Here is a 27,613-nt window from a genome sequence, read left to right on the forward strand (position 1 = left end):
GCCGCCATCGCCGCTCCCGCAGCTCCGCGGCCGCTCGGGGCCGAGAGGGGCCGCGGCTTCCCGGGCGCGGGGAAGGGCCCTGGGCCGGGCCGAGGCGGCGGCGGGCGGCGGCGCGGGGTCACGGCGGCGCCATGGGGAAGCGGGATAACCGTGTGGTGAGTAACGCGGGCAGCCCGGCTGGGCTCCGCCGCAGCCGCCGCACCTCTGGGCGGGCCCGGCGCCGAGACCGCGGGGAGCCGGGCGCTGCCTCGGCCCGGGCGGGCCCGTCCGGCCGCCGCCGCGCTCCGGCCGCCGGGAGGGGCAGAAGGGGCCGCCGCGGGGGACGGGAGCGGCCCGGTGCAGGCGGGGCGGGCCGGAGGCTGCCGAGGGCCGGGACCGGGGTCCGGCCGCGCTCGGGGCCCCGTCGGCGGGCGACAAAGGCGGGCCGAGCCCCGCGCCGCGCCCCGCCCGGCCCGCGGCGCCCCGGAGCTGCCCGAGCCCCGTGTGGGTGGGCTGTCCCTCCCTCCGCACGTGCTCGGGGCTCCCTGGCAGAACCTCTGATGCCTTGTCAAATCCGGCGGCATCTGACTGACGCCCGCTTTGTGATCTGTCGAGGGAAGGTGATTAAGATGCTGGCCTGGTCCGTACAAAAATAAAATGTTCCCAATGGGAGTTGCAGCAGTCGCTGAAGTAGCTCTGATCCTAGCTAAGCCGGATTTCCTTAAACTTGGCGTTCAGATGTACCTGAGAGATCTGAAATTGAGCTTTACGCAGTACTCTGCTGCCTCGGGAGCCAGCGCTCAGCAGGCAAAAAATCCTACAAACCTGACTGCAGAGCCTGAGTTCATACATAACTGAAACACATGCATTCTTCCTCCTGTTTTTTAAATGTTTTTGTACCAGTTAGCCTTTCACCTTCAGTTCATAAACATTGTAAGTTTGCTGCTGAATTTTATGGCTAAAAACATAATCATAATACTTTACCTTTTTTCCCTTTTTCTTTCTTGTATATACTATGAGTTTGTACTCAGATCATCTCACATCTTTGCGAACCTCAATGGAATATAATAGTAATAGGCAGGAAGGACCCAGATATTGTATAGATTGATGGCAAAGTCCCTTTGATTGCTTTGTTGATCTATCAAAAAAACAGAGTCTACTAAGAAAGATTTGACAGTGTATTAGACTCCAAGACTGGATCTGTGGTTGAAATGTCCTGTAAGGTTTTCAGGTGTGTATATATTTACTCTTAATTTAATGGGACAGCTGGCATATACCTACCAATGCCAGCTAATCTTTATGTTCCTATATAAGGTTTATTACACCATCATGGCATAATACATACTAAAGACAGATTATAATATAGGACCCTTTGCTACTCATGTATGATCATAGAGATTTCTACTGTTATTTTCTGCCATGTCCCTTCTTAAATACACCATCATTTTTGACTTCTTGGAATTGATAAATAAACATGCTTTTCACACATCTACAGGATACTTGCAAGGCAGTAATAGTACTGCTTGCCCAGAGAACCCTGACAGAAGGTGCCTTACACTTCTCATGAGCAAGGAAGCTATGCATCAAATACATTGGTTGATATCTGCTTGAGCAAACTGCTGACAGAAGAAAATGAATGTGCAGACATCACTTTCTTTACTGAGGGTGCATTTCTGTGCTCTTTCTGGTTAGTGACATGCAGTTTGGCAAAGTAGTGTAAATTCTTTCCAGAAATGTTTATTGGTGAAGTAATTCTTCCTAAACAAACCTGGTTAAAATTTTAAGAACATGTCTTAAGACATACATTTCCTAATCTTGGAATATAGAGCAGCACACAGTCATTAAGTACTTGCTGTGGTAAAGTTAAAGAAATCCACTGAAAGGAGAAGGCTTCCTAGCCAGTTATCCAGGGGCAGTTTGAGCAAGTAGAAAATCAGCATTTGACAACTGTAGCCTTTTCTGCAGGTAGAGAATTTTGTTGGGAAGTGGTGAGGCGTTCATTATTTGTTAGCTTAGGTAGGAAAGTTGCTGATTTTTATTTAAGACAGCAAGAGACCTAATTTTTTAAAAAATAATTGCTTAAGAAGAGCTTTCAGATGCAAATTTTTGAATGATAACCAAAAGTCGATGTGCTCACTGGAGTAAACCAAGTTTCTACTGGCTCTAATACACTGAAATTATCTTTCTTTAGTGTAAACAGTGTCCAAATAGTGCTGTCTTGCATTCCTGAAGGACCTCATTTTCCACTCAAAGCTGAACTCAGTTACAGAAGTTTTACTCATTTTTAGATTTTTTTCATTTTTAGATTTGTCATGTGAATGCCTTTCTAAGTGTTGTGACTACTTGAGTGCATACGTCCATCTGTGCTACTTGTTTCAATTTGCACACCTCCGTGTTTATTTGCCCTTTTTGTATGAATTAAAGCAACAAAGCAAAGCCACAAGAAATAGCAGCAAATGTCCCCTTAGAGCTGCAATGTCAACTTGAGTTGAAAAATGTTCCACTTGAAGGGTCTTTGGATTGCTTCAGAGTGGTGCAGCTGGTGAATCTGAGCCAAAATTGTGTGGGCAGTGCTTCCTTCCAGCAGATGCCCCATCCCATGCAGAGCCTGGAGTGCCTCTTCCAGGACCAGTGTATCCCCAGGAGCTGAAGTTCAGCCTGCTTGCAGTCCAGTCCAGAAACTCAGCATTGCTGTGGTCACTGCTTCTGCAGTGGGAGCACCAGGAGGGGAGGAAGCAGCAGCTGCTTCTGATAGCTTTCACAAATGCTCATTTACTGTGCATGGTTGTTTCTGAATGCCTGATAAAAAGCAATGTTGGACATGTGAGAGCTACACAGATGGTCAAATCTTTGCTTTGGATCTACAAAATGTACTCTTTAAAAAATGTTTCAAATTGGGCAGCCAAAGCAAGTCATTTTTTTGGCTGTTTGATGTTTTTCCTTGTCTCCAAACTGAACAATAAGAACAGTTATGTTCTGCAGATGTGTTGGGATGACATGGGGATAAAAATGAATGAGATAATGGGGTACATGTACCTCATTTTCACATGAACAAAATGTAGGTGACATAAAAAATATGGAAGAGTTTTACCATTAACTGGGGAGGTGGATTATGAATTCTAAATTTTAATTTAATCTTTTATAATTTAATTTAATCTTTTATAATACAAAGAGGATGTATAGGTTTGAAAGATACAGTATCTCATAACACTGGGATTATGTATGTTTGGGTTTTGTGAGTTTTTTCCTCCTTAAAGTAGCCTTAAAATAGCCAAAATCACAGAATTTTGCTACATGTATAATTGCAGCAAAGTACCATTGCTTGCTTGATTTGGTGCAAGAAATTTCATGCAGAATTTAGTAACTCCTGTCAGCAATTTTGAACAGAACATTAAAGGCAGAGGATCAGTTGTCCCAGAGAATGAGAGCTGAAATTTAATTACATTGTCTATATCCCAAGGAGGAATATTTCAGTAATCATGATACCATTCTTTATTTGCAATATCATTGCTTAAGGAAGGGAATTGTTATAAGGAACATGGTCTTTTTGTGGATCAGTTCTTTCTGCCACACTATAACTCCAACTGAAAGCACTTAGCAGAGTCTTTCTTCCAGACTGAATCAATTCAGTTTAGCTAAATATTTCATATTCTTAGGAACAAGTCAGAATTATTTTTCAGGGAGTGATAAAAAGTTTCTGTGAAGAACAAACCTTGTATTTTGGTATCATAGTGTAACTATGATGAATTTGGTATTTCTTTTTGTTGTTTCATATTCAAGGCTTATATGAATCCCATAGCTATGGCCAGGGCACGAGGTCCTGCCCCAAATTCAGGACCAACAATACAAGACTACTTGAACAGGCCAAGACCAACATGGTAAGTGGCAAAGTGAAAGATTCGTTCCCTCTTACTGAAATGGCACTGGTACCTACCTCCTCCCCAGAATATCCAGTAATAGATTTTGAAAGATTTCTTTTCTCTGGCCTAGATATTATTTTCTAAACATGTATTCAGTCTCCTCTTATAAAAACAATAGAATATAATTTTGAAATGTGTATTTCTCATTTGTCTGTATTTTTTAGCAACAGTTTCTTGGAATAAGAAAAGGTCATGTTAGCTTTCTCTCATCTTGTAATACCTAAACCTTGTACATATATTTAATTTGTAAACAAATTAATCTCTAAAAGAATCATTTTGCCAGTATATTCTTAGAATCCAGTTTACCCTACCCAACAAAACCATCACTTTGAGATATTATCAACAACTTACTTTATGTTCAATCCCTTTGCCTGCCCTCATGAGACATTAGAGAGCAATTTTCCTGATTGCAAAGTTAGCTTCAGATCTTTTGGAGGGAATTAACAACCATACTTAAGTTATTAGGGCTAGGTTACCATATGTGTAACATCTAAGATGCTTTCATTCTTCTTCTCTTGGAAGTTCAACCAAGGCTAAACTTCAAAAAGACTATATGGAAAAGTTAGACATTGAATAAAGTATTTTTAATTGTAAAAAAATTGTGATCTAGCATCTTTTTCATACAGGGAAGAAGTGAAAGAACAACTAGAAAAGAAAAAGAAAGGATCCAGGGCTTTGGCTGAGTTTGAAGAAAAGATGAATGAGGTTGGTAATGTTAATACATGACTCTTTTTATCTAACATACTACTTCTGTTATCATTTACAATATCAAGTAGCCATAATATTTCACTTCGCTCCAACTTTTAATGAGTAACTATTTTGTTTCATTTATGCTGGAAGTTGAGTTTACAACTTAACCAGTGAAGAGCTACTTTCAGTTCAGAGAAAAACAATTTTTTTTTAAAAAATTTTTTTAAATTGCTGGTGCATAAAACTTGACCTTGTCATAAACATGAATATATTTATACAAGTGCATGTGCTCATACCAATAACTTAAACAGTGCATTTTCAGGTATGATAAACCAAAGTCTGTTGTGCTAATATTCACTTGTTCAAGGCCACAGAATCCAAGTAGAGGGAAAAAAAATGCATTACTGGAAACAGATGTCTTTGGCAAGGAATATACATGTAATATTATTATGGGAGAAGGCACAAAGAATGGCTTTCAGCCAGATAGGACTATGAAGCACTTGTTTTTCTCTCATCCTAAGCTGATTACAACACATACTGGTTTCCTGATATAAATGCAGCTGTTCTGATGTTTGTGTTCTGTACCTGCTGAAGATCAGCATAGTATTAGAAAGTTTCACATGCAACTCCTGTTGTATTCAAGGGAGAAATTAGTATACAGTGAATTTAACTGTTTCTGTTCCTTCTTGGGTCCTAGTATCTTGAGATAAGCTTCACTAATCTTCATCATTGTGTGTAAATTTCTGGTTGAAGGAGATTATGCTCCTCCTGTCTTACTGGAAGGGCATAGTACCCATAGTACTCTTGCTGTGCCTTTTTGCCTAAGAGGTTTTACCAGGATGTGGAGGGCCATGATGCTGAGAGGATCTCTGTTGTTCTGCACTCTGAGTTTTAGCTTAGTGAGTTTGGTTTAGTATTCTATCATATTCCTTTCCTGATTTTATCTTTGCTTAATGTGAAGTAAGTGAAATTGGCATGCGTAGAAGCTACCAACCTTTCAGTATGGTAGCAGAATAGGAAGGGATGCAGGGAATTGTGAAGTGGCCATGAGTTATTCCTAAAGCTCCTAAGAATGAATCTCTGAATGCCTGAAAAGATCACAAGTCTCTGAATGAGATGCTGCCTTCCCTATTTTACTGACAGTTGACATTTCTGTTTAAAACATAACACTAGCACGGTCTAAATTAATGAAGCACAGGCTGTTGTGAGAAACCCCTCAGGTAGCTCTGGGTACCTGGTGTATCAAAGTACACAACCCACAGATGCTGCCTTGGTCTGTGGAAGCACATTATACACAGCATCCTGGCTAATCTGCCATGTCCCTCAGCAGCTCAGTTCAGCTGGTTCACAGTGTGCTGATGTGGGATCTGTGTATCATCCTGCACTGCACAGGTTACTTGATTCCTGATATTTCTGTCTCCTCAGCACAACATGTGAATCATCATTGTTTTACCAATGCAGCTTCATTGTGAGGATCAGAATAAAGAAGGGAGCACATGATGTGTCTGACAGTGCAGATTGAACCTAGCAGCCTTTGAGTTTCATGGGGGCAGGTTGGGTATTTATTTCAGAGCTCTTTAAGGGAACATTTTAAGTAAACCTAGAGACCAGGTGGGGAATTGAAAAGGAGGAATGAGAGGAGACTTATTCATCTATTTGGTGTGCTTGGCCTAACAAAATCAGAGCATTTCTATGAAGATGTGTATAGTAATTTGGTATAATTATTGCTGACCAACAAGGCCCAGAATACACACTAAAGACACCCATATGTTGAAGAAAGGCCAGGAGAAGTTGTCTTGAAGTTTTGTTTTGGGTGATTTTTAGAACTAAGACAAAATCACAGTTTTTCTGGTAGGATACCCTGGTTTTCTAAAGTGCTCTAGAAAGAACACTCTGATACAAAAGCAAAAATACCATAATTGATGACCTTCAAGACAAATGGCAATCTCTTACAGGCAAATAACTTGAACATTAACTGTGAACTAACACTGTATTTTGGTGAATAATAATATTATGTAAAATCAAGTGTATTGTAGCTTTGGTTAACATTATATATTGTTTATTTTCTGTGAGTTTTGTTAAAATTATAATGTCAGGTAGAGGAGAGCTTAAAAAAAAACTGTTCAGAAATTACCCTCCTGTTACTGTTTCGGTTTGGTTTTGTTTTCAGAATTGGAGGAAAGAACTGGAAAAACACAGGGAGAAATTACTGGGTGGAAATGAGAGTTCCTCCAAAAAAAAGGAGGTAAGTTGTTTTCAGTTGTATGCATTCTGTGTTTGGAACTGGATTTATAATCAATGCTGCCGACACAGAATTTTATGAATGCATTTTAAAAGTCAGAATCAAAGTTTATAAACCTAAATGCATGCCAGAAGAAATTATGCTAAAGTAACATTTGTTTTATTCTATTTTTAAGAAAAAGAAAAAGGAAAAGAAGAAATCTAATAGGGTGAGCAAAATTTTCAGTGTTTGGAGCTTTTTTGTTTTGGGGTTGTTCCTGTTTGTTATTTATGTTCTCTTGGGAAGAGAAAGTATGGCTGTAAGTTTGATTTTAGATGTTAAATTACCTTTTATGTAGAAAGGGTTTGCATAAATTTGGTACAAGGAAAATTAAAGGCAGGAAAAGAGCATTAAATAGATATTATTAAAAGAAAAATATTAGAAGTGGTTTAGCAGTTTATTTAAGAAAAATCTATGTGAGACCAGCTTCTCAGAAGTAAAATTGTATTGGTTATGCTTTGAAAATGAAGACATTTTAAAGGGCATGTTTGGATGGGCTTTTGAGTATTTGCCAGACAAAATGCTGCATCTCACAAGCTTCACTTTTTGTTGTGTTTGGTCAAGTTGTCTTCATCTTCCTCTTCTTCATCAAGCTCTGATTCTTCCAGCAGTTCATCTGATTCAGAAGATGAGGTAAGAGCTAACCTACTGGAATCTTACCACGTTTTGTTCATGAGGTTTATTTAACACAGATTTTGATATTATGTCTTAGAATATTTTGAGGGGCTGGTTTGGATAAAACCATTTAGTTTTTATGCATTTGGTATATATAATAAAGTTGTGAATTTTAGACATACATATCAAGTCAATAGTTGCTGTATGAACACTACAGATTTTGGCATCCTGGCTTGTAAACTGGATCCATTTTAGCACTGAATTGCTTTTCTAATAGAATCCCCTACCTAATCATAAAAATGCAAAAATACCATTTTTACTTTCTTGCAAAAATCTTTGTTACAGATAATCAGATTCTACAGCACATATCTAAATAATAAACAGAATCTAGAAAACCTGGATTTTTCACCAGTTTGCATTTTTTCAATGCAGAAGAATTATGAATGTCCTCCACTAAAAGAATCAATTGTAGTGTACTTTATTCCTCAGGATAACATTGTAACATATAGGAATTTGATGTTTCCTTTTCTTTGCATTTAATGTAAAACTTTAATTCTGGTGAGAATAAATTCAAGTTTATGTCTTTCCTTATTTTTCTACAATATTTGTGGATAGGATAAAAAGCAAGGGAAGAAAAGAAGGAAGAAGAAGTATCGCTCCTCCCGGAAATCTTCAGCAAGCACAACTTCAGAATCGGAGTCAGACAGCAAGGTAGATATGCAGATATGTTGCTCTTGGCAAGTTTTCTTGGTCAGTGTTATAAAACCATAAAGATTTCTGACTTTAACATATTAATACGGGTTTTTGTCTTCCACTTTTAAAGCCGTGTATTCTCACATGGCCTGAGCTGGACTTGAATCTTCCACACGCAGTGTGAAATCTGCCTCCACTGGCCACATGCTTGAAGGAAGCAGTTGGACTTTTAGAAAATCAACATGCTTTATTCCAACAATTTGTAGTAATTTTTCTGAATCCAGACATTTGCAGCTTTTGTGCTGCTCAAATGTCTAGTTTTGATAATACATTAACACTATGTATATTATGTCTTAATGCAATTTAATTCAACACCATATCTGCAAATGCATATATTTCAGGATAGCAGTGGCCAGAACATTGCCTTTCTAAATATCTGAGTAGTTTCCTGTTAGACAACTGAGCCTTTCCAAAATGCATGTTAAATTGGAGTTGTCTTTTTCCTTTTCTGGAGCATAGCAATGTAGATACATGGGCTTACTGAATGAACAAAAAAGTGAAGATACATGAGGCAGATTGTTCTGTTATGATAGCATTTTTCTGTCCTGCAGTGTATAGGTACTGTATTTTTTGCTTAAATATTAATAATACAGTGAGTTTTTAAGATTTTCTGTGTAGACTTTATCACAGGCTTTCACTGGAGTACCTAATTTGGTAGGATATAAATAATAATGAATGCCTGTTTGCAGATACCTAGGAATTTGTGCTAATTGGAGGTTAAAAACTTCTGCTACATAAAGGGACCCAGAGATACTTCAGAAAACTCTGGGAAAATACCTGCTTAGCCTGGTCTATTCAGCAGAGATGGACATGGATAAAGAAAAACTACTCCCAACTGTTTTATATGGCTGCAGCAGTGACAGCTGGTATCCTTCCCAGAGGCTCTTTATGCATCCTATAAGGATGCTATTACCTCATTCCATACAGACCTTCTCATGCTGCTGGATTAGGAGATTAGCAGCTGCATCAAAAATACAGCTTTTTATATTATTCTTGTCAATACAAGGTAGAAAGGACGATCTTGAAGAATTACCTTGAACAGACATAAGACTATTGGTCAGACTGCTTTGGAGATTTCTTCTTTTTCATGAAATGATTTTGTTGTGATTTGTTTTCCTTTCTGTTTAGGATAGCACAAAAAAGAAGAGGTCAAAGGAAGACTGTGAAAAAGAAAAGGTATTTTATTCTTGAAATCCTTATATCAGAAGTGCATGTTGCATACGTAACGGTTATTTCTTTTCTTAATATTAAATGCCTCACTTTACATCTGTGGAAATTTTCTGTCCAAACCCACACAGTCAGAAAGTATTCAGTGCACCCAATTCAAAGTAGATGTTTAGTTGGATTCAGCTCCTGGTTTAGTAATTATTGCTAGTCAAAACCACTGGAATCTGTTCTTGTTACAAAGGTAAATTAAAACTGTATCTAATTTGCTATCGTAGATCAGCTGCATCCTTAGTGTTTTGAGGGTTACCTTTAGCTGCCACATTGAGCCAAAAAATGTGTGTGATGATATTTTCAGTGGCATACCTGTTAGCTTATTGACTTGTTGCTGTAAATGAAGAAACATAAGCAGAGGATATCCTTATCTAATTATAGCCATAATTATAAATACTATACTTATGACAGTTTTGAAGAATTGAAGAGGAAAAAATGTATTAGCTTCAGAAAAATGACCTTATTCTATCATTTCCTTAAGCATGAAAATCCTCTTTTCTTCCTACTACTGCACCATTTTGTACACTCATCCATTATCTTTAATGCAAATAATCTAATTGACTTCAATTTTAGTTATTTGTACACTGTGGATAAACAAAAAATGCTATCAGAGTCCACCCTAGTCTTTCTCTCCAGTTACCGTTATCATGTTGGCTTCTCCTGGTCTGGTCAATATTACTGACTTTGATGTACAAAATCTCCATTGCATTTGGGAAATGTACTGATTTTTCTCCCCTTGCTCCTGCTTCTATTTTATAGTGTCCATTTCCCATCTCATCCTTTTAAATGGCTTCTCTTTGAAGACCAAGTATCTATCATGGTCCCTTATTGTAGTACTGCTTTCACACATCTGAAAGCAAAGGGCACTTGGGGACTAGAGGTCTTTCTTCCCCTACCTGCAGATCCCCCATGTGTCAGATGGGCTGTATCCTGTGTATTTTTCATGAGTTCTTTTGGGAAGTTTCTGGTCTTAGAAACTGAGTGAAAGTACCTTCAGTCTTAGGAACACATTTTCTTGTCCAGAGCAAAGGAAGTGCAAGAAGCAGAAAAGCAGCTCATCAGAACAATCTCACACAGCATCAGAATTTAAAAAAATGTATCTTCACCAGAATGAAATGTGATGTGTTGGAAGTACAGCTGGCAGGGACAGCTTGTCCTGGTTTGGCTCGAATACAGAGGGAGCTTTTTCTTTCATGAACAAAGCAAGAGTTTGAAGCTACAGTGTTTGTATGTATATATTGAGACATCTTCAGTTACTAGTTACTCAAAAGTGGTGAAATGTTTTATTTTCAAATGCTTACTCCTCCATGTGTTATTATTTAAAATAAGAGACTGTTATTATTCCTCTCACTTTTAGACAGTTGCTGTATCTTGGTAACAAGGAAAAGGAGCATACAGAAAACCATTATTTTCCCTAAAAGTTGATATTAACAGTTTGGTAGGGTAATTTGATGATGATGAGGGAATTAGTTTAATGTCAATAATATTTTAAAATCTTTCACAACTTAGAAGTGATATTTCAATCTTAATTTTTAAGCAGAAGTTTTATAAAATGTGGAAGTTCTGACTTTACTCACAAATATATTATTTTGTGTAGGAAGGTAAAAATCACCACAGGAAAAGGAAGAAGGCAGATCGTGGTGATGGACCTTTATCGTCAGAATCTGTATCTGAATCAGATCAGATAGAGGAGGTCAGTGTGAATCTTCAGTTTCAAATGTTACAGTGCTTGTAGGTTCATAAGCAAATGAATGAACTAGCTTAGATTTAAGACATTGTTAAAACTCTACAGCACTCTACAGGTGAACTGAAGAGTGCACTCAAAATTGTTTGTATTTTTCCTTGTAAAATAAACATTTAAGGATTGTTTAGTCTGGCTTCTATTAACTACAAGTGAATTTGAATTAATTTTCTTGAGAATCAGCTTCTTGTGGATACTACATTTGGTTTAATTTTCTTTAGGTGCAAGCAAAAAAGAAGAAAAGCAATGAGGAAAAAGAGAAAACAGCAAGTATCCCTCTTACTCATACTGTAGTTTTAGGATATAAATACTGTGTACTTGTCAATTTCCAGTTTCACATTTTTCACTAATACAAATGTTTCATAGCAATAGTCTACTGTTACATCTAAATTAACAGTTTCTCTATTTACTTGCTGAAGTCACTTTAAATTGTTGAATTAAAGAGGAATTTGTCACTCTTTTACCTATATGTGATTTAAGATTTATACAGCTTTAACACCTAGTGTAGAATGTATTTTATTCCATATCAACGGCCTAGAACTACTAATATCTGTGTGGTACCAAGTAGGGGAGTAGTTTGCCACACAGACATCAGGGCTGTTCCTTCATTAACATTGTGTATAATTCCTTGGTCAGCCTTCTCTGCCACCATAGAAAGGGCTTTAGGACACAACTTCTGCAATATCTATGCAATATCTGTGCCATTTTAATTCTTCCACCAACCAAATAAAAAGCTGCCAACAACCTGTTACTTTTCTCAATATTTTTTATTTGTATCTGTTTGTAAAAGTGAGAGGAAGGCTCAGCAGTGATTTATATGGAATCCAGATTTACCACATGTACCTGAGGTTCCTCAGTTAGGAGTATAGTGGGTTTGGGATCCTAAATGCCCACTTGAGATGTCTTTGTCTCCCCTGTCAGCAGCAGTGTTCCTTATCAGGCATCTGAGTTGTCCACATGAGGTAGGGCAAAGGGAAGGTCTACATCAGTCACCTAAAAATACAGCATAGAAGTATCAGTGATACTCAGTATACATTTTTCTGTGGAACTTGTTTGTTTTTTCAGACTCATATGAACTGTTTGCCATAATGTTTCTAGTGACTGTTTATGGTCTTTTTCATAAAAGATTTTTATGTGTAAGGAGTATAAAACAAAGCTTTAATACTGATTGTTTCATTTACATAATGCCATGCCTATTTGAGAATTTCAGTTGAAATTCTGCTTGGCAAAAGACAAGATTACATCTCTTAGCTTCTGTATTACAGTGACGAACCTACTACCTTGAGAACTGATTCCAGTACAGTTAATTTGAGTGCATTTATATTTACAGTTGAGATCATAATTGTTTTATTTTAAACAAGGTACAGGTGATAGTTGAGCCAAGTGCAGTTGAACTGTTTAATTTTACAGTGAATTTAAGCGCTTACTTTAAAATCTGTAAACATCCTAGTTATTCCCAAATATGTCACTACTGGTCAAAGCAGTTCCTTAGTACTTTCTCAGTAATCTGTAATGCTCTGAAACTAATTTAAAATGTTAGGAAATGTAATAATGACAGTGACGAGAGGTGTGAAATAGCCATACCATAATGGAGATAAATTTAAATTGAAGACTGCTCATAATAGTGCAAATTTCTGGGTAAAGTATTTCTTTTTTTATTTTCTCAGTAGGCTTCTGTTGGAATATCTTTTGAAATGTCTTTCAAAAGATATCCTTTCTGTGTTCTCATTTTGCATTAGCAGAATGTAATAGATGGCAATTGTATTATACAATAAATTTCTTATTTCTTTTTTAGGATAAAACAAAAAAGAGAAAGAAGCACAAGAAACATGGTAAAAAGAAGAAAAAGAAGACTGCTGGTTCAAATTCAGATTCAGAATAATAATTTAAAACAACCTGAGACTATCAACAGAAGTGCAATGACTAAAGGAAACTTAAACTGTGAAATGACAGCAAATTTTACCAAACTGCATGAGTTTTCCTGTGTTTTAGAAATACTCCTAATCTTTCAGTAGCCAGCCAGATGCAGCTGTGCTGGGAAAGACCATTGTTATTGCCTGCTGCTTAATACATGAGGTACAACTTTTATAAAATTCTAGTAAGCAGTGTTAGATGTTTGAGACAATATCAGATGGTAGGCCAGCTGAGGTGTAAAATACTGAAAAATAAGAGTTAAACTTCTTAGATAGTAAAAATAGTATTTTAAAGCATTAGTAATAGTCTTTATTTGTAAATCAGGACAAATTAAATCCCAAGTTCATCCTGCAGGTTAATATTATGCATAAACTACTACAAGCTGGTGTCTGCTAATGGAAAATTAATAACATTTAAAAGGCTGCCTTCGTAGAAATGTGTATTATCTGCCCCATTACTGTCTCCATGCTTATGAGAAAGGGAATGCTACCATTTTGGCTACCTGAATAGGGTGCCTTTGCCTTTGATTCTTGCAAATCTCTGCTACTTTTAATCCATGCATCTCTGCATTCCTGGGAAGCTAGAGCTATTGTCAGCAGACTTTTCTGAATGAGCAGTTTTGAGCTTCCAAGCATGTGCTTTCTGCATTAAGCAAGAGCAATGACATTTTGCAGTATAACTGACAGTCAAAACCTGAAGATTTTACCTCTGCTTTTTTGAAATAGCGATAGACCTTTGCTAGTAAATATGCGTATTTCATTTAATGTAATTTTGGTTTAATTGAAAACTTCTTGCAAACACTGGTAGCTTTCTTTGCATTATCTTTATAATTGTTTTGCATGATTTGTACCATTTTTAAATTAACAAAATGCAGGTAATCATTTGTTGTAACCAGTTCTATGAATTACATTTCACATGCAGATTTTCATGTATGTATTTAGTTATAGTCAAGTTCATTGCTGTGTTTAAGTGCACACTTGCTGAAGTTATTTAGCATGTAAAAAGCAGGGTTTTGATACCTTAACAGCTTCATATTGAAGCTGATTTTACTCTAAGCAAGTTCAGTGGCAGATCTATGTGATGTGTCTTGTTAGATAAAAAAACTGCTGCCAGAATCTCATAAAAGATACTGTTTAAACAGTTTGTATTTATATTTTTGTACTTGAGGGCTACAGAATGTTGACCTAAGTCATAAAGCTGTTTTACTTTAGTTTAGTTGCTTTAGATAACTGAAAAAAAGCTTTTTTTAAATTAAACGTGCCCACAAGAAAACATGAGCAATCATTTGATTTTACATTAAATTTGAGTTTACATTAAATTCTCACTTCATCTTCCATTGAAATACTGATTGCTGGGCCTTCTGTTAGCATTTAACAAATGCCCATCTATCCCAGGTAGTCAACTACAGATTGTATTTTTGATCTACCCATTTTTTCCATTGCACAGGTGCTAACTTAGAACTTACCTCTATTGCATACAGATGTTTCAAATGTTGTGTTCCAGATAATTTCAGGATTTTTAAGACATTGGTTATTAGTCTGCAAACCATAACTAAAATCCGTGGGAGAAAGATAATTTCATATTGTCATTTTACAGAGAAGTTGTCTTCAAGTTCTTGGGAAAATACAACAATTGAGTTGCAGCAATGTGCATCTAAACAATAGTAATATTTTCATCAACTATTTTATACTCTTGGACTTGATGTTACCAATTCTAGACACTTGTCAGTGAGGTTAAAATAAAGGTGATATGCAGTGAACAGAGGGGTTTGATTTGGGGTTTGTGTTTAGTTTTCTGGGGGTTGTTTTCTTTTTAAGTTGCGGTGTTGCAGTTTTGGTAAAAGAACCTGTAATGAACCATAGTATAAATGCTCTGTCCTGTGTGATACCTTATCTGACTTTTACACAACCACCTGCCACAGAAAGAAATAAAAATGGAAATGAGACCCAGTCTTCCAAATACCTAAACCGGTATGTGGTTTTAATTGTGTGACTCTTCTGCTCAGCTGTAGGGCTTGAGTGTTGCTGTCATGCTTGGGAAGGGTGTAGCCACTTAAGGGGCTTATGGACTTTGTCCATTCCTAACCAAGCTCCTTAGAAAGGGAGCTGCTGCAGTTTGAAATACCTTAACAAGTATGTCGAGTCTGCTCTTGCATGCCCTTTTCCTGAAGGAAAGGTGGAGGCTGGTCCCAGCCCTTCAGCTTTCCTGGTGTGCCCACGCCGAGGTCGTGGGACAGTGACCGGGGTTTTGGGTGGCACCTACACCCACGTTCCAGATTTCAGTAGAGGGACAAAGCAGAAAACGAGCAATGTCGAAATAAGAGTGGTTTAAAACACTTTTGCTTTCTGACAGCAGATGAACAAGCGCTGTTTTATGTTGTATTAAACTTTTAGTTTTTTCCCCACAAACATTTTTATAAATTTGAAATGCAGTTATTTTATTTTTTTACGACAGTTTTTTTGAACGCGTGTCAAGCCGTGCTGTTTTCCCTTTGTGTGTGCTGATGTCCGGCCCGCCCGTGCGGCCCAGCGAGGCCGCGGCCGCCGCCCCGCGTTGCCAGGGCAGCGGCGGCGGAGCGGCTCCCGGCCGCCATGAGCAGGAAGGGGATGAAGCTGCTGGTGGACTCGCTGACCCGATCCGCCAAGCACTGTGAGTCTCCCCCGGCTGCAGGAGCCTCCCGGCCGCCCCCCGTTCTTGCCGTGCTCATCCTCTGTGGCCCTGTTCGCCTCCCATGGGAGGCACTTTCCCGGCTCTCCCTTGGGAACAGGGGGGGGGGGCGGTGCCGGTGTCACGGCCCTGTGCCTGCCTCGTATTTTACCAGCTTAATTTACAACCTGTGTTTGCTTGTGTTTGGGCCGGGCAGTTAACAAAAGCGAAGTGGAATGTCTGATCAAGCTCTTCGACACGCTGGTGGCCAAGGCCCGCCGCGACTATGCTGCGGCCGGCTTCGACCGCACCGTGTTCCGAGACACCCTGCACAGCGCCTTCGGCATGACGGATGAAGTGGTGCTGGACCGAGGTGAGGCGGGCAGGGCTTGGGATGGCGCTGCCGGCCCGAGCGTGTCCACACCGAGCAGCGCCGTCTCGTCCTGCCCGGGACAGCAAAGGAGCAGTAATGCTCGGGAGCTGTTGAGAAAATGGCACCTTTTCTTTCTTCATGCGATGCAGTTTTCCCTTAGTTCAGGAGAGCTCACTCTCTAGTTCGAGGCAGACCAGCCAGAGGCAGCTGTGCTGCCCTGTAGGAGTAGTGTGACAGAAGAGGGCAGCGTCTCTTTTCTCCGGTGGTTCCACCGGGAGCTGTCGCTGCTGGGCAACAGCAGTAGCTCAGGCCGGGAAGTCCCAGGAAGGCATTCTGTTACAGCGGATAACTTTGAGAATAGAGGCTGTGTGAACAGCATTGAAGGGCCTGGGGCAGATAGTACAAGGAGGTGAGAGTAATGAGCCAAGGAACCCCTTGAAAATACAGTGATTTCAAAGGTTGGTAACAAGGGACATGTTTGCAGTCACTGAAAGTAGAAGGAATGGTCTCTGATGTAGAGGTGTCTAGAGGAGTATGCAGAGCAGACATTGGTTTGCCGTTCATTCAGTCTTGGGCTGCCAAGAGCCACCCTTTGGTTCAACTTTCTCCATGTCTCTAGCAGAAGAGCTACTTACATGCCATAAAATAAAAACTTGTTTCAATTTTATGCAGCAAGTCAAATGTGTCTTGGAAGATACCTCACATTACCTTACGCATTCTTAAAAATTATTTTAATGCTTAAAAGCAAAGGGGCTGATTTCAGTTCGCAAAAGCAAACCTATTGTCTTCTAAGTCAAAAATGCTTGGCTCTGCATGGAGTGGTGTTCCTTCAGCCAACTTACTAATTAATATTATAAAATACAAATTATAGATGATAGTGGATGCTTTGAATTCCATCTTGGATTTGAATTATTATATTACAGGCTGTATGAATAGTGAAGCTGTGAGATTAAAGTTGCTTAGGGAAGGGAAAAGAAAAACATTATGTTACATGACAGACAGGAGATTACTTTTCTTTGTATATTTAATATATATTGTTTCTAGGTTTACTTTGTCCAAGATTTTCCTTAAATTAAATCTTAATTTAATCTTAATCTGTATGCAGAATTATCTCTTAAGGGTATTGGTTTATTTGCTTTACATCTGCATAGAAGCATATTTCTTGTAGTTGTTTAAGTCAGATCAAACAAAATCTTACCAGGCAGGATTCTGGAGTGGAGGATCAGTAAACTGAGGGGCAGAATCCCTTTCATTATTACATCTTAGGGTCAAGAACGGTAATCTTACCTTGGTGAAAGAAGACAAACATGTTAAAAAGACAATTTATAATTTTACTGAATTTAAGAAAACATCCCTTTTTTGTGATTCCCTATCATATAAATTTAAAGTGTGTCTAATGCACCTCCTAGTGTTCAGCATTTTTGATAGAGACAACGATGGCTGCATCACTGTGGTGGAATGGGTGGAAGGCTTAGCAGTGTTACTCCGGGGAACACTGGAAGAGAAGATGAAACGTAAGATTGATCTGTATGCTAATATTTAGTAGTAATGATTGAATTTATAACAACACATTGCTTTTGTTGTAATTTAGTAGTTACTCTTATTAAGTATTTGGTAATTGAAAAGTGTTCTGTATAGTTTAATGCAATGAACTGAGTTCTGAAACTGCTTCTCTGAGACAGTTTTTTCTATGTAAACTGCTGTTACCACAGCCACCACCTTCTTTTGTTGCTTTCAAAATCTTGCATTTAAACTGTAGTTTATTCTAGTTTACACTTTTGACAAAAAGTGTACATGTTTTTGTATTCACACACAAAACTAGAAGCAGATGAATCTCTAGCGTGGCTTTGGCTAATTAACAGTCTCAAGCCAAGCAAGACCAGTGCCAACATTAATTTACTGGCACACAGCAGTTGCATTAGCTCCAGCAGTTCTTCAGCTTGACAGCATAGATGGAAAACCTGTAAGGTGGTAACAAGAACCCCTGCAATAATGATAGAGAAAGATGAAAGAGAAAAAATAGCAAGGACTCTAGTAAGCAGCAGGGGAAAAAATAGGGCATGTGGGGTGAAAAAAAAAAACCAAACCTCACAGTAAAGGAAAATGACAACATGTGGTTTCCGTAGTTCCTAGGTTGCAGCATTAGCCTATTGCATTATATAAATTCATTTGGAAAGTGGTCAGGGGTGTCACAGTATTAGGATGTGTGCCCAGGATGTAATTCAGTGTGTCAGGACAACCACAAACAGTAAAATATGCATTCCTGCTGTAAGCACTCTAGAAGATACTAGTATAATGATCAGTGTTGTCTGTCACAAGTGTTTGCCAGGAGTGTTCCAGAACATATATGATAAATTTGGCTCAACTGACAATGTACAATATACAGTTCACATTTTCTATCTATAGGTAACAGCTTAAATGGTATGCAATTATAGTTTGTAATCAACTTGACATTTATTTGTATTTCAAAAGTGTGTTTTACTGTTTATGACCTGAATGGTGATGGATACATTTCGAAAGAGGAAATGTTTCAAATGCTGAAAAACAGCCTTCTCATACAACCAGCTGATGAAGAGCCTGATGAGGGAGTTAAGGACTTGGTAGAGATAGCACTGAAGAAAATGGCAAGTACTTGTTTATTGTGATACTTGAAGGTCTTTGAAACATTCACTAACTCATACTTAAAACCTTTCTATGAGGTAACAAAATAAAGTATCTTATTTACAGTGGGATTCTTCCAAGTCTCCTGAGGAAGGACAGAAATATAATCCAGATCTCATGAGTCCCAGTCCAGTATTCTCATATGAGACTATTAATTTAGTATGTGAATGTACTATAAACTTTATGTATAAACTTGCCTGTGTATATGTGCATACACATCTGTCCATACCCAGTCACAGCCAAAGCCCAGTCAGAAGTGGAAAACTCAAAAGTGTAAGCTGCATTTATTCCATCAGTACAGGCATCTGCAAAAACTTCATTTTTAAGTATATTTGTGTTTTATCAACTAATCATGAAATGTCTTTACTCAATTTATGTAATGCTAAACTCAAGGTTATTAATGTGAAGCTTGTTTTACAGTGCTTGATCTAGAATCAGCCGGGGACTGTCTGTCAATATTTTAACCATATCAAGATATATACTCTCTCCTTCCATGGTGGTGGTCAAAAATTTTCACTTAAAACCAGGTCTACATCCCAGCTCTTTTTATTTAAACCCATCTTTTCAATTTTTCAATCCTGCCCTTTTTGCCTTAGGTAGAGGCAAATCAAACCATTTCTGAGCAGAAAGTGATGACCTCCAATTTGCAAATCAAACTAAAAATAGAATCCATGTTATTTAAACACCTGTTAAACAAAAGTACAAGTAGTAATCCTTTGCTGAAGTGTTCCCTTCCTTTTGCAGGACCATGATCAAGATGGCAAGCTTTCTTTTACGGACTTTGAAAAAGCAGTCAGAGATGAAAACCTTCTCTTAGAAGCCTTTGGACCATGTTTGCCAGACATAAAGGTACATTAACTTTGAGTTAAAAAAAAACTGCACAAGCCAATTCCCTACAGACACTTGCACCAATCCCGTAAATGGCAGCATGGGGCATCTTAGACCAGTGTTGGGTTCATCCTGTCAGTGCCAGTTCTGCTACCCAAAACACTCCCCTGAGCACTCCCAGTCCAGGGTTGTTGCAACACAATGCTTAAGATACTACTCTCATCACTAAGGGAAATTTCAGTCCTTTACATTGTCATCCCAGTCTCTAGCATTCCTGTTTCCATCCAGTTTATCTCATTCAGCAGCTGGGCCTTCTTGCCCTCCATGCCAGATCATTCCTTGGTGACACACTCCTACTGCTGAGCAGCTAAAATTTTAATTTCTCCTTCAACTATAACTTTGAATGTTCTGGCTGGTCTGCCAGTGATGACACCATTAATGCTATGGATTTACTTTTTCTAAGCTAAAAAGCAAGAGACAGTCTTCACTGCATACACATTTGAGTTCAGTACCTTTTCTGACTAAATAGAAGTTTTCATTAACTGAAAATTAACTTTTTTCCTCTTTTTTCTTTTTTTTTTTTTTTACAGAGCAGTATCTCATTTGAACAGAAAATTTTCCGGGAAACTCCTAAATAGTAACTCCAAGTTGTAACTCCATTGCTGCATAGTGTTAAAAGGGGTCTTTGTCTTCACTATTCTTCATGACATAGTAAAAACAGTAATAGTTTCAAGTTGCTCCTAAGCTTCAGTACTCCTTTATTGTTAAAGCTATTAAATAAATGAATTTACTTCTGTAACTCTACTTAAATAGAGTTCTTCTGTGAGTTATAAAATATGTTACAATATGAGGTACACAGGACAACACTGCAACAATAATACAGTATATTCGTTTCCTCATTCCAAATAACAAACTGATATCATTTTTAACAGGGAATTACTGGGAAACACAGTATAAAAAAAGTTTTATTTTTTATAATAAAAATATGTATTTTAAACTATATTCTTTACAAAAGGACTATTGAAAGATGCTGCCAGCAGTATCTATATTCTTCTTCTCTGCTTTACAAGTGGTTTGGCTGAGCTGCTCTCTGGCTTTTCCACAGACGTTGAAACAGAATCTGCTACCTAAATTGGAGGGGAAAAAATTTTAGTAACCTGTAAGCATTACTTTCTTTATGCTCATTTTAGAGTAAGGCTACATCTCCAAGATTTGAGTATTGGGAGAGATTTATTACTACCATCACACTTGCACTGAATTTTCCTGCTGACTAGAGGAAAGAAGTAACACCAAAGCAACAAACAACAGTGCAATACAACAAAAGGCAGCATTAAACACAAGAGAGGTGAAACTTAGAAGACTTAGCACTACCATTTTTGTATTTAGCTACACAAACTGATTTCAGATAGTCAGTCAGATAGTCAGTGATATAGCATTACTTATGTCATCTCCCTTCTTCCTAACAGAGGTGTTTTCAAGCACAGTTTAACGTGCTGTATAAACTCAGGTATTTCAGGAAACGAAGGGAAAGCAGAAATGTGCATTTTGACATGTATTTTAGAAATTAATTTAATATTAAGAGTGCTTATTTATAAGATATGCACTTTCAAATCAATCTAGTTAGTCAAGGCAGCTTTTTCATATCTTAATGTAAATGAAATGTTCTGTCAGGAATGTATGACCTGCTAATTGATTAATATCCACCATAAAAGGATGTATAGCTTAACACGTGCTTCTCAACATAGAATTAGTGATTCCATACAGCTTTTAATGGCATAAGAAATGCTGGAGCAAAATTACATTGAACTCTGACTTTCATTATTTTCCTTTCAGAAACCAGACACAAGTAGCACACTGGAGTCAATAGGGCTACCTGCAAAGTAATCATGCCTTCACATGTGGGGAAAAAAACGTGGTTTACTAAATATCATGTAAGATCACGCACTGACATTTACACTTTCTCAAGTGCAGTGTAAGAGGTCTGGACTAGAATTGCCTATAATATTCTAGATTGTGAAAAAGTTAAATAGTAAGAGCACACTAGCTTTAAGTGGAAGATAAACTGGTAATGAATAAATGCTGAATAAATTTATCAGAGAGTCATTAATTTTATGGATTTGCAAGCACCTATGTTTGAATTATCAGAACTTTAAGAACCCATACCTCTTTCAGTTTATTTCGAATTAATGTAGCTGAAGTATTCAAAGACTCATCATCCATATCCACTTTAGGTATTTCTGGTAGTTGTGGACCAATAACAACTTCAGTATTGTCCTCACTTGTTCCAACGAGGGAAAACTTGTTACCTTCTTCTCTCTTCCTCTTACGTTCTTGCAGATGAGTTGTACGAGGCATAAACCTGTCAATTCCATTGTAAGCTGGAACCATTCTTTGCTGCATTAAGGAAGCTGGTGGAGTATGTCCTCCTGGGTGTACACTTGGACTTAAAGATGTGTTTTGACCAAAGTACCCAGGAACTTCAGTACAATTGTTATCATAGTGTGGAGATGTTAACAGGCTCTCATCCTGATTCCCAGATGGATATGCTATGTTGTGGGATACCCCAGGAGAACTTGTAAAGCAGGATGGATCCCAGTTACTGGCTACATGTGATCCCGATGTAATCCATGGACAATCTTGCTCAGAGTTCTTTGAGGATGTCTTCTTAGGGCCTTCTACTTTCTTTAATATAAAGCAATCTTTAAAACAAAAACAAAGAAGCATCTTCACTATTTCACGTCATTATTAGTTCTAACACCCAAGAACAAAACTTTTGATATAAAAGCAGAAACAATACCTATATAGTGCTATTTGATTCCCAGCTACCTTTCTGTGATTTTCTTAAGCTTCAAATACAACAAATTAAACTTTCAAATCAGTTTTCCAATCTAGTGCCTTTACTGGTTTGTAACACGGAAAAAACCCAGATGTTTTGATGTTAAAAATCAGTGGGTTTACTCCCTTTAGAAATCCTCACACAATGAATAATGATAACCATGTATGTGAGAACAAGAAAGGAGAAGTTTGTGCTCATCCATTTGCTTATTCCTCAGCTTGTCCTGCCTTCAGCGCTGCCTGGGAACTCTGCAAAACAGGAGCCTTTGTAAACACAGTTCATTCTTAACATTCCCTCAGTGCAAAGATGTGGGCTTGAGAAATTTTTTTGAAGGTTCTGGTATATCTGGTTCATCTTCCTTCCAAAACTGTCCCTTTGGTAGGCCTGAGGAGGCTGGAACAAGGGTGAAAGTGTGATCCCAAATTTCCTGCCAGTGCTTTAAATTTCCGGTAACAGTTTGAAAGAAAACAAAAAGTCAAGGAAATACTTCATTATTAAAGTGTAAACATTTCATTATTTTAGTCTTAACCAAAGCCAAAAAATTATTTTGAAAAGGATATAGCTCTCTAAATACTGAGAGATGTCTCCCTGTGAACATACTTAAAATGCATCTGTATTGGGTTTGCATGGCCCAGCAGGAGGGCTACATGGGTGGCTTCTGTGAGAAGCTGCCAGCAGCTTCCTCAGTGTCCATTAGAGCCAACTCCTGGTGGCTCCAAAGATGGATGTGCCACTGGCTAAGGCTGGGCCAATTAGAAATGGTGGTTAACACCTCTGTGGTAAGAGACAAGAAGAAAGATAAAATAAGTGGTTGTGCAGTTTTAACTACAGCCAGAGAAGAGCATAGCAAGACTGTGAGAGAAACAGCCCTGCAGACACCAAGGTCAGTGCAGGAGGAGGCCAGGAGGTGCTCCAGATGCCAAAGCTGAGATTCCCCTGCAGCCCCTGGTGCAGAGCATGGTGAGGGAGCTGTGTCCCACAGCCCATGGAGAGCCATGGGGATGCAGGGATCCACCCACAGCCCCTGGGGAGCCATGGGGATGCAGGGATCCACCCACAGCCCCTGGGGAGCCATGGGGATGCAGGGATCCACCCACAGCCCATGCAGAGCCATGGGGATGCAGGGATCCACCCACAGCCCCTGGGGAGCCATGGGGATGCAGGGACCCACCCACAGCCTGTGGAGAGCCATGGGGATGCAGGGATCCACCCACAGCCCCTGGGGAGCCATGGCGATGCAGGGATCCACCCACAGCCTGTGGAGAGCCATGGGGATGTAGGGATCCACCCACAGACCATGGAGAGCCATGGGGATGCAGGGATCCACCCACAGCCCATGGGGAGCCATGGCGATGCAGGGATCCACCCACAGCCTGTGGAGAGCCATGGGGATGTAGGGATCCACCCACAGACCATGGAGAGCCATGGGGATGCAGGGATCCACCCACAGACCATGGAGAGCCATGGGGATGTAGGGATCCACCCACAGACCATGGAGAGCCATGGGGATGCGGGGATCCACCCACAGTCCATGGAGAGCCATGGGGATGCGGGGATCCACCCACAGCCCATGGAGAGCCATGGGGATGCAGGGATCCACCCACAGCCTGTGGAGAGCCATGGGGATGCGGGGATCCACCCACAGCCCATGGAGAGCCATGGGGATGCAGGGATCCACCCACAGCCCATGGAGAGCCATGGGGATGCAGGGATCCACCCACAGCCCATGGAGAGCCATGGGGATGTAGGGATCCACCCACAGCCCATGGAGAGCCATGGGGATGCAGGGATACACCCACAGCCCATGGAGAGCCATGGGGATGCAGGGATCCACCCACAGTCCCTGGAGAGCCATGGGGATGCAGGGATCCACCCACAGCCCCTGGGGATCCATGGGGATGCAGGGATCCACCCACAGCCCCTGGGGATCCATGGGGATGCAGGGATCCACCCACAGACCATGGAGAGCCATGGGGATGCAGGGATCCACCCACAGACCATGGAGAGCCATGGGGATGCAGGGATCCACCCACAGTCCCTGGAGAGCCATGGGGATGTAGGGATCCACCCACAGCCCATGGAGAGCCATGGGGATGCAGGGATACACCCACAGCCCATGGAGAGCCATGGGGATGCAGGGATCCACCCACAGTCCCTGGAGAGCCATGGGGATGCAGGGATCCACCCACAGCCTGTGGAGGAGGACCCCTACACAGAGCATGTGGATGCCTGGGAGGAGGCTGTGACCCTGTGGGAGACCCATGGAGAGAGGGGCCCTGCTCCCAGGCTGGAGCAGCCTGTCCTTGGAGGGTTGCACCCTATGGAGGAGTGACCCACACCACAGCAGTTTGGGAAGGACTGTTCCCATGGGATGGACTCACACTGCAGCAGTTTGGGGCTAAATCCTGCTCTGATTTTGTTAGTAATAAATTCACTTTATGTCTCTAAGTTGGGCTTGTTTTGCCCTCAATTGTATTTGATGAGTGATCTCTCCTGGTCCTTATCTTAGCCTATGAACTGTTTGTTAAATTTTCTCTCCTTTGTCCAGTTTGTGGAGGGCAGTGAGTGAGCAGCTTTGGTGGGTGCTTGGCATCTGGCCAGCATCAACACACTATAGCACCTTTAAAAGAGGAGGTACAAAGTGTTTTCTTTAATGGGCACTTTAGCCAAAACCACCCCCCTGCCCTGAAGAACATTAAAATTTTACAGGAAATTTAGTCACAAACCTCTTTGATTTGTTGCTTTTGCTATATACTTTCTTCTATCCTGCAGCTTCTCTCTAGTTTCTTGGACTGTTTCAAATTCTGGAGCATAGCACACATGCAGCAAACTACCAAAGAAACTTCGTTCATCCATTTTTTTCTTGGCCACCCTGAAGGGAATTAAAGCATATTTGACAAAACTGAGAATTCTACTCCAGCTCTCTAGAAACTTAACAAATTGTAAGTACAGAAGGTGTAAAAGATTAAGACAGCAAAAGGCAAATATTGCCCTGTCCAATACCTTGCACATTGGAGTTTTTTGAATTTTATAAGATACACTTCAGTAAATTGCTCTGCTGGATATTCATCTAGAGCATGATATTCTTCAATGGCACCATATAATGCAAATTGTTCAACTAATTCCTTCATAACACCTAATGCAGGAACTCCTTGTATCAGTAAATAGCGAGATTCCAAGTTGATAGTGTAAACCTGAAAAAACCAAAAAACAAAGACTATTCAAAAATATTCCCATTCTTGCCTTATTGCAAAATGCAGGCATTTTCTCCATGTTTTCTCTTAATTCTCCAAATCCGCTCAGAATGCTGAAAAGCCCTATGTACTCTGTTTCACAGGGCAGTAAGTGCATGGCTATTTGGGACCTCTTCATCACTGAGCAAGAGCTGAACTCAAGCCTCTCATAGTAAATCACAAATGAGACTTGACTTTTCTGCACAAGGTCAGAGTACTACTGCCAGTTGCTGACTAAAATCTCTTAAGTCTCTGGCCAGCTTCCATGCAAGATGTACCAGTAACCAGTTCATAGAAGGTACTGTCAAAATACAGAAAAAAACACTGAAAAACCAGACTTCTTCATAGACAGAGAAGTCATACAGGTGAGAAAAACTGTTTTGTTCCACACAGGGAGTTTAAAAACAATTACCCCAATTCCCTGGGGTAAATCCTGTGTGTGCAGAGCTGTCTCCTTGCCATAGTGATCCAAGTGAACGTTTTTAAGACATGCAGATAAAATCTGGATGCTGAGACAAACAAGGTCTTCTCCCAGCTGGTTAAAAACCAAACCAGCCATTCTCCTGCTTTGTGTAGTGACTGTCACATAACAGGCTGTAAGCAAAGCTTTTTGATGGCTCACTATGTACAACAGGCAGCTAGGCAGCTCATCCCTGAAATCAATGAAATTTATTCCAAGTTCATTAAAAAAAAAACCCCAAAACACAAACATTTAGACAGCATAAGTTACACATATTTCTCAAAAAAAAAAAAAAAAAAATCTGGGCAAAGTGGAAATGTTTCAGAAATCAACTCTCAAACTTCCACTATAAAAAAGTCTCCACAGACAGGTTGCATAAGTTTTCTTGTGGCAACAGCATACACCCACCCACATTCTTTTGGGAACAAGGGATTGAAGGAACCTAATGCTTTCACTATGCAATCTTTGTTTTGGTTTGGTTTTTTTTTTTGGGGGGGTGGGGTGGGGTGGCAGGTTTGTCCTTCTACCTCTTTCTTGTCCAGGAAGAGAAGATTAAAATAAGGTTTTTTCCACACTTAGGACATCCATACTGTTTCTCCTGCATGCATCCTCCAGCAATGGCTGGATGCCTGTAATGGCCAGAGCTCTGTGGATGCACAAGACTCTCTGTTCTATGTGCTATTGTGTATGCTTGGAAGAATAAAAGAACTTAATAGCTTTGAGACTTCATGAAGTATGGAGATAGGTTTGAAATTTGACAGGAGGGTGGTGATAGTGAAAGAGACGTGCCTTCTGTGTGTGTGCAGGGAGTGACCACACTCAAGTCCTGGGCTCAGTTCAGGGCCTCTCCAAGACACGGAGGTGCCAGAGCATGTCCAGAGAAGGGAAACGGAGCTGCTGAAGGGTCTGGGTCACAGGTCTGATGAGGAACAGCTCAGCGAGCTGGAGGGGCTCAGCCTGGAAAAAAGGTGGCTCGAGAAGACCTTATCGCTCTCTACAACTCCCTGACAAGAGGCTGGAAACAGATGCGGGTTGGACCTCATGATCTTAAAGGTCTTTTCCAACTTTAGCGGTTCCTTTCTCACGCTCGCTACAGCTGAGCACACACAGAGATATCCAAAACTCTTAGTTCTGCTGCAGTAACGAGAAGCTCCTGCCGCGCAGCAGGCCAGGCCCAGGGCCTCCTTCTCTGCCTCCCCGGGAGCCGCGGGACTCCAGCGCAGGACTCGTCGCCCCATCAGCCCCCTCACCCACCGCGGCTCCGCCCGACACACTCCCGTCCCCAGCACCTTCACAGCGCGCGGCCGCCACCCCTCGCGGTACTTGGCCCGCGACTCGCAGGCTCCCAGCTGTGCGTGGTGCCGGCACGGAGTGCCCGGAGCCCCGCTGCTGCTGCCAGCCGCCATCTTCCCATCGGCCACCGCGCCCGGCGACGCGCAGCCGCCATTGGCTCCCTGCGTGCGGC

At 40.4% G+C, this 27,613-nt stretch overlaps 3 protein-coding genes across 5 annotated transcripts; 2 read left to right on the forward strand and 1 right to left on the reverse strand.

Annotated features, from left to right (window-relative positions):
- On the forward strand, positions 1 to 15,061 carry FAM133B (family with sequence similarity 133 member B). 2 transcript variants are annotated; one of them, XM_056483630.1, is made up of 11 exons: positions 1 to 155; positions 3,760 to 3,857; positions 4,526 to 4,604; positions 6,760 to 6,834; positions 7,007 to 7,039; positions 7,435 to 7,503; positions 8,101 to 8,196; positions 9,367 to 9,414; positions 11,054 to 11,149; positions 11,419 to 11,463; positions 12,993 to 15,061. In XM_056483630.1, the coding sequence occupies exons 1-11, from the start codon at positions 132 to 134 to the stop codon at positions 13,077 to 13,079; spliced, it is 750 nt and encodes a 249-aa protein (XP_056339605.1). In that variant the 5' UTR covers positions 1 to 131; the 3' UTR covers positions 13,080 to 15,061. The 2 variants fall into 2 exon arrangements, with proteins under 2 accessions (XP_056339605.1, XP_056339606.1); XM_056483631.1 differs by lacking the exon at positions 11,419 to 11,463.
- CLXN (calaxin) lies at positions 13,185 to 20,423 on the forward strand. 2 transcript variants are annotated; one of them, XM_056483632.1, is made up of 7 exons: positions 13,185 to 13,273; positions 15,566 to 15,760; positions 15,975 to 16,130; positions 17,540 to 17,644; positions 18,603 to 18,754; positions 19,536 to 19,640; positions 20,210 to 20,423. In XM_056483632.1, the coding sequence occupies exons 2-7, from the start codon at positions 15,703 to 15,705 to the stop codon at positions 20,255 to 20,257; spliced, it is 624 nt and encodes a 207-aa protein (XP_056339607.1). In that variant the 5' UTR covers positions 13,185 to 13,273; positions 15,566 to 15,702; the 3' UTR covers positions 20,258 to 20,423. The 2 variants fall into 2 exon arrangements, with proteins under 2 accessions (XP_056339607.1, XP_056339609.1); XM_056483634.1 differs by having other exon boundaries at positions 18,651 to 18,754.
- Positions 18,749 to 27,607, reverse strand: RBM48 (RNA binding motif protein 48). Its single transcript, XM_056483629.1, has 5 exons — positions 27,438 to 27,607; positions 25,459 to 25,649; positions 25,182 to 25,327; positions 21,783 to 22,318; positions 18,749 to 20,746 (listed from the first exon to the last, which is right to left on the reverse strand). The coding sequence occupies exons 1-5, from the start codon at positions 27,552 to 27,554 to the stop codon at positions 20,663 to 20,665; spliced, it is 1,074 nt and encodes a 357-aa protein (XP_056339604.1). The 5' UTR covers positions 27,555 to 27,607; the 3' UTR covers positions 18,749 to 20,662.
- Between the last annotated feature and the right edge of the window lie 6 nt (positions 27,608 to 27,613).

Source organism: Oenanthe melanoleuca, chromosome 2 (assembly GCF_029582105.1).
Source record: "Oenanthe melanoleuca isolate GR-GAL-2019-014 chromosome 2, OMel1.0, whole genome shotgun sequence".
In the NCBI taxonomy this organism is placed as follows: domain Eukaryota; kingdom Metazoa; phylum Chordata; class Aves; order Passeriformes; family Muscicapidae; genus Oenanthe; species Oenanthe melanoleuca.